At 47.3% G+C, this 12,508-nt stretch overlaps 1 protein-coding gene across 2 annotated transcripts in view; it reads right to left on the bottom strand.

The window, feature by feature from the left end:
• fah (fumarylacetoacetate hydrolase (fumarylacetoacetase)) overlaps window positions 1-11,552 on the bottom strand; it is a 44,838-nt gene extending 33,286 nt beyond the window's left edge. Inside the window, exons 1-2 of one of the 2 annotated variants that reach the window (XM_052040357.1) lie at window positions 11,237-11,528; window positions 3,378-3,488 (exon numbers count right to left, since the gene is read on the bottom strand). In XM_052040357.1, the coding sequence (XP_051896317.1) occupies window positions 3,378-3,488; window positions 11,237-11,356 (231 nt within the window). In that variant the 5' untranslated portion in view covers window positions 11,357-11,528. Of the gene's footprint in view, window positions 1-3,377; window positions 3,489-11,236 lie in introns of both variants that reach the window. The other variant, XM_052040358.1, reaches the window with a different exon arrangement.
• Between the last annotated feature and the right edge of the window lie 956 nt (window positions 11,553-12,508).

Below are 12,508 nucleotides of genomic sequence, written 5' to 3'. Positions count from 1 at the left end.
ACACCTTGGGATGTACGTTAATCTGCCAGTGAACTTTCATGACCTCTCTTTGCCTGCCAAATTTCCTATTTAAGCACCTCCCTACACTCCTTATTCTCTTGACAGGCCCCCCCCTGTTATTAGTTCCCTAAATTTGTCATATGCTTCCCTTTTTTCTCCTTATTCAACCCTCAATATCCCTCTACATCCAGCGTTCCCTATACCTAATTCCTACCCTTGGCTTTTACCCTTAGAGGAACATGTTGCCTTGAACTCTTACTAATTCCCCTTTGGATGTTTCCCATTGTGAAGATGTTGACTTACTGCAAGTAGATGCTCCCAATCTACCTTTGCCTGTGTTAATAAAGTTGGCCTTCCCCCAATTTATTACTGGTCTGTCCCTATGCTTTCCCATAACCACTTTAAAATATATGGAGTTATGATCACTATCTCCAAATGTTCCCCCACTGACACTCCCTCCACTTGACCAGCTTCATTCCCCAAGAGCAGGTGGGGTAATGCTCCGTCCCTCATTGTCTACCTACATACTGCGTCAAAAAGCTCTCCTGGACACACCTCAAAAATTCTGCCCCCTCTGAGCTTTTAATGTTAAGGCAATCTCAGTTACTACTTGGGAAATTGAAATCTCCCAGTATTATAAGCCTATTTTTATTGCATCTCTCTGATATCTGCCTACATATCAAGAGTACAGGAGTGAGGATGTCCTGCTGCAGTTACGCAGGGCCTTGGTGAGACCACACCGGGAGGACTGTGTGCAGCTTTGGTCTCCTTACCTAGGGGAGGATACATATAGTTCAGCACAGTGGTTGGTTGGTGAGCTAACTGGTGACTGTAAATTATGTCCTGTTGGAAGGTGGGTATCAGGAGAATCAATTGATGGGCTTTTGAATGGGCCTAGGAGACGGAATGGGATTGGTAGGATTGCTATGCTGGGAGTCAATGGAGACTTGATGGGCAGTGTCACTGTAAGTAATTTCTTAATTTCTTGCCATAGAGAGAGTGCAGCAAAGGCACCACAGATTGATTCCTGGGTTGGTGGGATTGCCCTATGAGGAAAGGTTAGGTTTGAGTTTACCAGAGATTAGAAGAATGAAAGGGGATTTATTTGAAACTTTCAACTTGAAATTCTCTCGGAGCTCTTGGCTCGGGCTCCAGAGCACATCACCACCATGATCACCACCACCAGATTGGGCTCCATCACCACCATGATCCGAACATGGATCAAAAAGCTGAGTCTAGAGGTGAGGTGAGAGTGACTGTCCGCAACACCAAGGCAGCAATTGACCAAGTGTGACACCTGGTAACATTTGAGTCAAGGAATTGCTCGGAGAAAACACTCCAAGGGTTGGAGTAATATCACCACACAAAGGGAGGTCAATCATCCCAGCCCCAGAAATCACTGCAGGAGCTCCTCAGTGTCCTGGACTGAACTAATTTTAGCTGCTTCATCACATTCTTCCTTCCAAAGGTCAGAGATGCATTGGTGATTGCACAATGCTCAATTCTATTTGCAATTCCTCAGCAACAGTTGCCCACACACCTGCATGCAGCAAGACCTGGACAACATTCAGGCATGGCTGATAAGTGCCACGTAACATTCATGCCACAAAAGTGCCAGGCAAGGGTCATCTCTGACCACCTACCCCTGACATCACCACCTGGGAGTCACCTTTGACCAGAAGCTCAACCGAACCAGCCACATGAATACCACTGGCTACAAAAGCAGGTCAGAAGTTGGGTATCCTGTGGCAAGTGACTCAGCTCCTGACACCCCAAGGCCTTCCCATCTTTAACGAGGCACAAATCAGGAGTATGATTGAATTCTCTCCACTTGGATGAGTGCAGCGCCAACAACACTCAAGAAGCCCGACACCATCTAGGACATTTGGTTGACGTCCCATCAACCACCCTAAACACTCCCTCCCTGCACCACCGATGCCTAGAGGTTGCAGTGTGCACTATCTCCAAAATACATCACAGTTACTCACCAAGGTTGGTCCGAGAGGACCTCCCAAACCTGTGACGTCTAATACCAAAACAGACAAGGGAAGCAGGTACATGGGAGCACCACCGTCTGCAGGTTCCCCTCCAACATGAAAACCTCAGCCCACCATCACTGGGTCTAAGTCCTGAAACTCCCTCCCCATCAGTACTGTGGGAGCACATTCACCAGAAGGACTGCAAGCAGCTCACTGCCACCCTCCCAAGGATAGCTAAGTGTGGGCAGTAAATGCCAGTGATGGACCCACCTCAGGAAAAATTCATTTTGCTTCCACTGTTGGGTGCCGGGACCACAATCAGAGTTGGAGATAGAAACAGTGGTGTTGGGTTGGGGTGCCCTCTGCTGGGGACATCAGGTTATCTTTGAGAATGTCTGAGTTGGAAATAAATCATCCAGTAGTGTTGATTGAATTACTTAATAGTTGAAGATGTCTCAGAAAAGCAATTACTTACAACTCAGAACACGGCAGATCAGATGAGTATCGTTCTCTCCACCCCTTCCCCTTCCCTGCAACTTCAAATCCTTTTGACTTATAACACTGCTCTGAATGTCATTGACCGGAATCATTATCTGCTTCTCACCCCCCCTTCAATCATCCGACCATTAACACCCACCTCATAGATCCCAGTGCCAAGCCACAGTTGCTGCCCCCTAGTTTCCAGCCCCCAAATCCCTGAAAGACCAAAGCTTCCAACCCCCAGTGATGAATGTCCCCATCCCAGGATCCCTTGAACTCTGACCCAGGTCACCCTTGTCCCCTAATAAGCCCAAATTCCTCCACTGTCACCCTGAGAGGGCAGAGGTCTCCGCCGGCCATTAGGCACCCTGTCCTAGTGCCCAGATGAACCCCTGACCCTCTCCCCTACTCCCCCAGACTCCCTGGAGTGGGTCTCGTTCCCAAGCTCATCCCATTTTGCCCTCTAGGTGTCTCACCACAGCCTTGGACAGTACCGAAGCAAGCAGTGGTGACTGCTACCAGGAGAGGGGGTGGTGTTGGTGTTGGGACCAGGGGAGAGGACGATTGCTCATCAGGGAGTGGTCCTAAAGAGGGCAGGTGGCAGGTGGCTCACACTACGAGGGAGCGAATGGCCAGCAGTTCGAGAGTGGAGGGGAGCCACGGTGGGGGGGAGAGTCAGTGGGAGGGTTAGGGAAGGCCAGGTGGTGGGGGGGGGGAATAGGGAGGAGGGTGGGGTTGTGGGGTGTTGGGTGAAGGGGGAGAGATCAAACAGGGAAGGTGGACCAAGGGAGACCTACCAGCCGCACCACTGTGCTATCTCATAGGACTTTGGCGTCATAAGTAAAACAAGCCTTTCAATGAGCTCCAAGGAACCAGAAATTATTTCACACAAAGACCTGTGCCACATGCAGCTGTTACCTGAGTGAATACATGTTGGTTTGAGGAGAGAACGGGGCCAGTGAAGAGGTGCTTTACAACGCTCAGGTCCAATAACTGGTCTCCAATGGCAACACCAATTCTATGGTTAGGCTGGAGAACAAATAAGAAAGCAAAGATTAAGAAAAAGACGGACATTAATAATTATACAGAGAAAGAGAGAAATAGAAGGGAGATAGGATTAAAGCAAACGATGTTCGGGGACTGGGATGTTCAGATAGGCCAACAGTCTCTCTCCACAATGTGATTTCTACCCCTCTCTAACTCTATATGTGTTTTTACTGTGAGCAGTTCACATATCTGCAAATGGGCCCCACCACCACTGATCCTTCCACTGTCCTATCCGGATAGCACAGTGCAGGACAATGCCAAGTTACTTGGCAACGGATACCATGACTGCATCCCACTGTAACGTGGGGAAGAACCGAGGTCGCCGTCACAATCCACTGGGACTGACAGGTGTGAGCGTTCAGAGGGACCTGGTGTCCTTGTCAACAAGGGTCAACGTGCAAGTTCAGCGGCAATTAGGAAGGCAAAGAGTATGTTGACCTTTATTGAAAGAAGACTTAGGTAAAAGAATAAAGGTGTCTTGCTGCAAATGGGTAGAGCCCTGGTGAGACCACACCTGGTCTATCTGAGGAAGGATATACTTGTAATGGGGGAAGTGCATTGAAGGTTCATCAAGTTATCTGCTGGGAAGGAAGGTTTGTCAGAGTTTAAACAGCCTGGAATTAGGTCCTCAGTTTGGAAGAATGACAGGTGATCTCGTTGAAGTGTACCAACATTGTTCACAGGGCTCAACACGGTAGATGTGGAGTTGGTGTTTCCCCTGTCTGGGGTGTCTCAAACCAAGGGTCACAGACTCTGAAAAAAGGGGGCAGCCATTCAGGTCAGAGATGAGAAGAAATCTGTTCCACCACAACAGAGTGAGTCTCTGGAATTCCCTATCCAAGGCTGCTGTGGAGGCACAGTCACTGGGTGTGGTCAAGAGAGAGACCAATAGATTTTTGGGCACTAAAGAAATCAAGAAAAGTGATGCTGAGATAAAAGGTCAGAGCAGATAAGCGGGGGGTGAATGGCCTATTTCTGTTTCTATCTTGCGATGTTGACCCCTGCTGGAGTGTACCTATGTGGCTAGGCTCTGAACAGGACAGAACAGTGTTGTACTGGGCTAGGCTTAACCAGACTGGGCTGGTCTTGTCTATGTTGGGTAGAAACGCTAGTGAGACTGTACAGGGCTGTAATCATTCATGTGGTCAGACACTACCATGTTCACTAACCAGATCTAATGAGTAGGGTAGTTGTCAGTTGTGGAAATGCAGCAGTCATTAGGAGAAGCTAATGAAAAGAGTCGGCTACCACGAGCTCAGCAAAGACAGTGGAGAGACTGGACAGGCTGGGTCTGTTTTCCTTGGAGTGGAGGAGGCTGGGGTGGGGGGTGAGGAGCTGTACAGAATTATGAGGGGCATGGATAGGGTAGATATTGAGAAACTTTCCCCCTTAACGGAGGTGCCTATACCCAGAAGGTACAGGTTTAAGGTAAAGGTAGAAGATTTCAAGAGGATCTAAGAAAGAATATTTTCATCTGGGGGTGGTTACAATTTGGAACACACTTCCCGAGGGGGTGGTGGGGGCAGAAACTCTCACAATATTTAAAAAGTATCTGGATGAGCACTTGAATCACAAATGCAGAGAAGGCCACAGTGCTGGAAGGGGGATTATTATAGATAGGTACTTGATGGTCGGCATGGACTCATTGGGCTGAAGGGCCAGTTTCCGCACTGTATCACCCTGTGTGCTTCTTGCACTGAGGGGGTGAGGGGCTCACATGCCAGTGTGTGAAATGTTCATGTAATACTAGAGAAAAGATGAGATATCTTTATTAGTCACATCTACATCGAAACACACAGTGAGGTGCATCTTTTTGTGTAGAGTGTTCTGGGGGCAGCCAGCAAGTGTCGCCATGCTTCCGGCGCCAACGTAACATGCCCACAACTTCCTAACCCGTACGCCTTTGGAATGTGGGAGGAAACCAGAGCACCCGGAGGAAACCCACGCAGGTACGGGGAGAACGTACAAACTCCTTACAGACAGCGGCCGGAATTGAACCCGGGTCGCTGGTGCTGTTCACTGCAGGAGGCTGCTGGGACCAATGTCTGAGTGTAATATGTGAGCTGGAACTGGCTGCTTGAGCAAAGTTCCCTAAAAACACACCTGCAATGGCTCGACTCCACCAGACTGTGCTTTGTCCTTTGTTCAGTCACCTAAAGTGCTAAGTACACTGCTTTTGAGAATGCAGCCCACGTTTAAACATGTTACCTTCACAGACACCTCCAACTCAATTGATCATTATAAACCTTAAAATGTATGATGTAGACTTTTCTGCTCCAAGTTATCCCAGCTTCCTGGGGAGAAAACTGGTGGAAAATTCTGCTGAAAGTGTTGGATCCATGTTCAGCATCACGAGTTCCAAAATGTCCAACTAGAAGGGATACTCAGTGCAGATGCGCTGGTGGACCCAAATACCAGGCGGTGTGGACAATACTTGTAGTGCCTGCCCTGGGATTCTGAACAATGTGGTTGGTTCAATATCCTCAAGGTAATCCCCAATAAACACTGCCCCTTCACTGATACCCATAGTTACTAGAAGCCGAAAGTTAAACCTGGTAGGCTTTAATTCAGCAGTAAAATAGTGGATAATGTAGGAAGTCTTTTTTAAAAGTGTTTTAAGAAGTTGTTATTGTAATGGGAATAAAACGCTGGAGCTAGTTCTATGCAGTGGCTGCAGCAGTAAAGGGCGGCACAGCGGCACAGCAGGTAGTGCTGCTGCCTCACAGCTCCAGCTACCTAGGTTCAATCCTGACCTCCAACACTGTCTGTGTGGAGTTTGCACATTCCCCCATGTGGGTTTTGTCTGGCTCTTCTGGTTTCCTCCCACATTCCACAGCCATGCTGGTTAGTGGGTTGATTGGCTGCTGTAAATTCTCCCTCATGTAGGTGAGTGGAAGATGCTGGGGATAGCTGATGGGAATTTGGGCAGAAGAAATTAGATGAGAGTTTTATGGTCAGCACGGCTCAGTTAGCTGATAAACCTGTTTCAGTGCTGTATGACTTCCTATGACTCTGTGACCAGTGGATCTGCCTCACCTCATGTGTCCAATATTGCAATATATTCTGAATGGGCTTTTAAGAAAGAAGTGATATGAAAGAAAATGCTTTTTCTAAAAACCCAATAAAGTTCAGATAAATTAAAAACTCCAGGGCTGTTATATTGTGGAAGTTGAAGTACCTCACCATCTGTTGCTTGGAAAAACAAACCCAAAGAAAATAGCACCATATCTTTATAAATAGGAATTAACCTGTTGTGTTGATCAAGGTGAGTCAATACATGTGTGGCTTTATTGTGGGAGTTGGCAGGATGCTATCTACAGCTGATCATCCCTACCATTGCTGACACCAATTTCAGTGATTTGAGATGATGCAAAGTATCACAATCTCAGTCCAGTTCCCAGAATAACCATGAGCAACAGTAGAGAGAACACTCACTGCATTATCACATAAATAAATTGAACAAAAATAAGCATTTTCTAGGATTTGGTACTGGAGTATTGGCTCTTTCACCTCATAGACTGAATGCTTAAGCAGTTATATTCTCTGCCTGTTAGGGCTATCAGGGGTATAAATTAGTTACATATTATCTGCAGTTTCCTTTACTTCAAGCAGTTTTTGTTTCAGATCCTGTTGACTGGTCTGGCAATGATTAATGACGAGATGTACCCTTGATGAGCAATCCAGGGTCAACAGATCGTCACTGATCAAGGTCTCGGACGGTCCAGCAGATAAAACGTACACTGTGAGCTTCACAACACTCTTTGGCAAAGTGAAGTAAACCCTTGTACTCTCTGTAAATGCACCCACTGATCCATACAATGGGATCTCTCATTAACTTTCAACTTTAACCACTTCTTCTTTATCATGCACCTGAATGTTCTGACGACATGTTTCTGGTCCTGATAATACTGCTTATCTGGCTGCACTTTGAGCAATCCATATCCTGCAGCTCGTTTTGCTTTCCCTCTACACTCCGTTCTACAGCAGGATGCCCTGAGGGCCCTTTGTTTCTTCCTAGTGCAGAGGTCCAACCAGCTCCTCCAGCACCCTCCTGCTCCATCAACCCCAACCCAACACCCTCCTCACCCAACGTCCTCCTCACCCAACTTTATCTGAGTGCCTGTAGTATTCGAAACAAGGTCAGTGAACTTGTGGCACAAATCAGTACAAAGGGGTATGATTTAGTGGCCATTACAGAAGCGTGGTTGCAGGGTGGAGATGAGTGGGAATTAAATATCTAAGGATATCAGTTAATTCGTTAGGATAGGCAGGAAAGTAAGGGAGGTGGAGTAGTGCTCTTAATTAAGAATGAGATCGGGGCGATAGTGAGAGACGATATAAGATCTAAGGAGCAAAGTGTTGAGTCCATCTGGTCAGAGATTAGCAACAGTAAAGGGAAAAAAATCACTGGTGGGAGTTGTCTGTAGGCCACTGAATAATAACATTACAGTGGCACAGGCAATAAACCAAGAAATATCTGATGTATGTAAGAATGGAACAGCAGTTGTCATGGGGACTTTAACTTGCACATAGATTGGGCAAATAAAGTTGGTCGAGGCAGTCTTGAGGAGGGCTTCATAGAATGCATCCATGATAGTTCTCTTGAACAGCATGTTAGTGAACCTACAAGGGAAAATGCTGTCTTAGATCTGGTCCTGTGCAATGAGACAGGTAAAATTAACGATGTTGTAGTTAGGGATCCTCTTGGAAAGAGTGATCATAGTATGATCGAATTTCTCATACAAATGGAGGATGCAATAGTTGGATCTAAAACTAGTGTATTACATCTAAACAAGGGAGAGTACAACGGGTTGAGGGAGGAGTGGGCTAGCGTAGACTGGAAACACAGACTATATGGTGGGACAGTAGAGGAACAGTGGAAAACTTCCAAAGAAATTTTTCACGGTGCTCAACAAAAGTATATTCCAGCTAAAAGCAAGGACAGTAAGGGTGGGGAAGGTGTTCAATAAGGTGCCGCATAAAAGACTTATCCATAAGATAAGGATACATGGAGTTGGGGGTAATGTATTAGCATGCATAGAGGATTGGTTAACCAATAGCAGGCAGAGAGTTGGGATAAATGGGTGTCCCTCTGGTTGCCGCAGTGGTCGGTGCTGGGCCTGCAACTGTTCACAATATGCATTAACGATTTGGAAGAGGGGACCGAGTGTAGCGTATCTAAGTTTGCTGATGACACTAAATTGAATGGAAAAGCAAATTGTGCAGAGGATGCAGAGAGTCTGCAGAGAGATATAGATAGGTTAAGTGAGCGGGCAAGAGTCTGGCAGATGGAGTACAATGTTGGTAAATGCGAGGTCATTCACTTTGGAAGGAAAAGTAGAAAATCAGATTATTATTTAAATGGTGAAAGATTGCAGCATGCTGTTGTGCAGAGGGACTTGGGAGTGCTTGTGCATGAATCGCAAAAGGTTGGTTTGCAGGTGTAACAGGTTATCAAGAAGGCAAAGGGAACGTTGGCCTTCACTGCTAGAGGGATTGAGTTTAAGAGCAGGGAGGTTATACTGCAACTGTACAGGGTACTGGTGAGGCTGCACCTGGAGTACTGTGTGCAGTTCTGGTGTCCTTACTTGAGGAAAGATATACTGGCTTTGGAGGCGGTGCAGAGGAGGTTCACCAGGTTGATTCCGAAGATGAAGGCGTTAGCCTATGAGGAGAGACTGAGTCGCCTGGGACTATACTCTCTGGAATTCAGAAGAATGAGAGGGGATCTTGTAGAAACATATAAAGTTATGAAGGGGACAGATATGATAGAGGCAGGAATGTTGTTTCCACTGGTAAGTGAGACTAGAACTAGGGGACATAGCCTAAAGATTCGGAGGAATAGATTTAGGACAGAGATGAGGAGAAACTGCTTTTCCCAGAGAGTAGTGAATCTGTGGAATTCTCTGCCCAGGAAAGCAGTAGAGGCTACCTCATTAAATATATTTAAGACACAGTTAGATAGATTTTTGCAGAGTAGGGGAATTACGGGTTATGGGGAAAAGGCAGGTAGGTGGATCTGAGTCCACGGCCAGATCAGCCATGATTTTATTGAATGGCGGAGCAGGCTCGATGGGCCAGATGGCCAACTCCTGCTCCTATTTCTTAGGTTCTTATGTGATTCTTCACTATCCTCATTGCCAGTGTGTCTATACTCAGTGGGGTTTTAACCTGCATAACAAATGAATAACGTTTACAGATCGGAGGACATGGAGAGTTCAAACGGTGAAATTTATTCAAGGCCTCTTCACAGGCTGCCTCCAGAACTTGTGATAAAACATTGCCAGAACCTAGAGAGTGGTTAGTCACATGACATAATCCTTAAAAAATGTCCAAGCTCTTGGACTAACACTGTTCACGTCCAATATTACACACACATGGAATTCCACAACTTCATTTCATCAACCATTCCACCCTTGAACCTCACATCTCTGGCATCCACTGCTCCTCTCCCTTTCTGACAGTAATTCCAGATGTTGTCCACCTGTGACCTCCCCAGACACACCTCTGGCTCATCACTGGCCTCCACTGTTGTCACACAGCTTCCTCCACCACCTATCTCAGTCAGCCACCTTCCTTATCTCCGCTGTCGGATCTGCCCCTTTGTTCTCCACCTGTTGTTCCCACCCCCCGTAACTTAAAACTACTTTTCCTAGTTCTGATGATGAAAGGTCATTGACCTAATATTAACTCTCTTTCTCTCTCCACAGATGCTGCCCGACCTGATGAGCATTTTCTGTTTAATTACTTCAGATTTCTTTCACACTTTCTCAAACGTAATTATCACAGAAGCCCAGGATACCTCGTCACTGAATGCAATTTAATTAAAAATGATGATATTGAGCAGATATGCTCGTATGTGCAGTATACACTCCTCCCCGACATCATTCACACAGACTCTTTCTCAGCTCTAACTGGCCGACAGTGGCGCTAAGATCAATGTAGAAGGAAATTCTGAGGATGAACAGCCCATCAGAGCTACTTTCACCCTGCTGCCACCCCTCTGCAGTACTGAGAGAGTGCCATACTGCTTCTCTGGGGCTGGTGGTCTTGTCTGTTTCTGGAGTGGGGACTCTGAGGTCAGGGATAGCTCTTTCCCCGGACTGGGACAACGTTTTCCACTCAGAAAGCATGGCATGAGGGAAAACAGATTATCATTTTCTTCCCTGCTGTAGGTGGGCCTGACTGCCCTACAGACCCAGAACAGTGTCTGTTTCTCTCTCCACAGCTGCTGCCCGACCTGCTGTGTTTTCCTAGCCGGTTCTGTTTCCATTACAGTAATCAGACCGAGTGAAACGAAAGATTCTCCCTCAGTACAAGCCTCCACTTTGACCTTTGTACCTCTCGGGCAAGGCACTTTATAAAACACTGGCTTTCCAAAAATAAAAGCAAACTGGTTGTAAAGGTTTTTACATTGTAGATTTTAAAGTTTAACATTTTAAAGGCTTTGCCAGCCCTCTGTACCATTTCCACCCTACAGTTTCACAACGTTAATTACACCGGGCAGGAGTTTCAGAAGAAACGTTCGGCCGGATTCTTCCTGCACGGCGGCCGCCCGACCAGCTGAGTGTTCCCGGAGTTTGCTGGTTTGATTCCAGCTACAGCCCTGCGTCCAGATGTGCGCGGCGGCTGGAAGTTGAAGCCCGGCTGCTGAGTGAAGCCTGGGCCAGCTGTGGACCCAAATAACTCAACCACCTTGCTCCCGTGTGAAATGCATTCGGTTCACTTACATTGTCTGCCGTGGAAAATACACCATAAGGAAGGTTCTGGATGGGGAAGTCCGAGCTCTCTGCTACCTCCAGGAAGGACATGGTGGCAGTGGGGACAGCGGCGCCGTTTCCAGTGAACATTAAACAGGGAAGGTCCAATGACAGCGCCCGGCGCTGCACCGCCCTCAGCCAGTTCAGTGACCCGCCGCTGATCTCCCGTCCCCATCCTCGGGGCGGTGCCCGGGATGGTGGCTACTCAACCCGGTCACCTGTTGAGGGAATTCCTGCAGCGGTGGATGAGAAGCTACAATCCGCGCCGGCTGGTCTCTGACACGTTACCCGCTGATTTGTGGCAGCGTGCTCCACATCCCCACATCTGCAGGGTTCTCACCTCCAACTTACTTGATTCGGAAGAGAACTTCCAGGCGGTGCTCAGTTCTGTGGGTAACAAGCTGTTCTTTGTTGTTGAGCCCGTGTTGTGGCTCCGCCAGGCAGGCCCACTGGGTACTGCAGACTTTTCACTCACCCAGGGTAATTACTTGTACCAGTGCTGTCACAGACAGATGCACTTCATAGAGTCATACAGCATGGAAACAGGCCTTTCGGCCCAACTCGTCCATGCTGGCCAAGATGGCCACCTGGCTTTGTGCGGGGGGCAGGTCATGTCTTACAAACTTGAATGAGTTTTTTTTTGAGGCGGTGACAAAAGAGCTTGATGAGGGTAAGACAGTGGACGTTATATGAGGGTAAGGCATTTGACAAGGTCCCTTATGGTAGGTTGATTCCGAAGATAAAGATGCATGGGGTCCAGGGTGAATTGCAAGTTTGGATTTGGAACTGGCTTGCCCATAGAAGACACAGTAGGGGTGGAAGGCTGTTATTCTGGCTGGAGGTCTGTGGCCAGTGGTGTTCCGCAGGGATCGGTGCTGGGATCTCTGTTGTGATATATATCAATGACTTGGATGAAAATGTAGATGGGTGGATTAGCAAATTTGTGGATGACACCAAGATTGGTGGAGATGTGGACTATCAAAGAATACAGCAGGATATAGATCAGTTACAGATATGGGCAGAGAAGTGGCAGATGGGGTTTAATCCCGGCAAGTGTGAGGTGTTGCATTTTGGGAGGTCAAATGAAAGGAGAATGGTAGGCCCCTTAATAGCATTGAGGTACAGAGGGATCTTGGGGTCCAGGTCCATAGTTCACTGAAAGTGGCTACGCGTGGACAAGGTGGTAAAGAAGGCGCATGGAATGCTTGCCTTCATTGGTAGGGGTGTTGAGTATAAGAGTAA

Source organism: Pristis pectinata, chromosome 28, assembly GCF_009764475.1.
Source record: "Pristis pectinata isolate sPriPec2 chromosome 28, sPriPec2.1.pri, whole genome shotgun sequence".
NCBI classification, from domain to species: Eukaryota; Metazoa; Chordata; class Chondrichthyes; order Rhinopristiformes; family Pristidae; genus Pristis; species Pristis pectinata.
The sequence above is the reverse complement of the archived record's forward strand: the minus strand, read 5'-3'. Positions and strand labels throughout refer to the sequence as shown.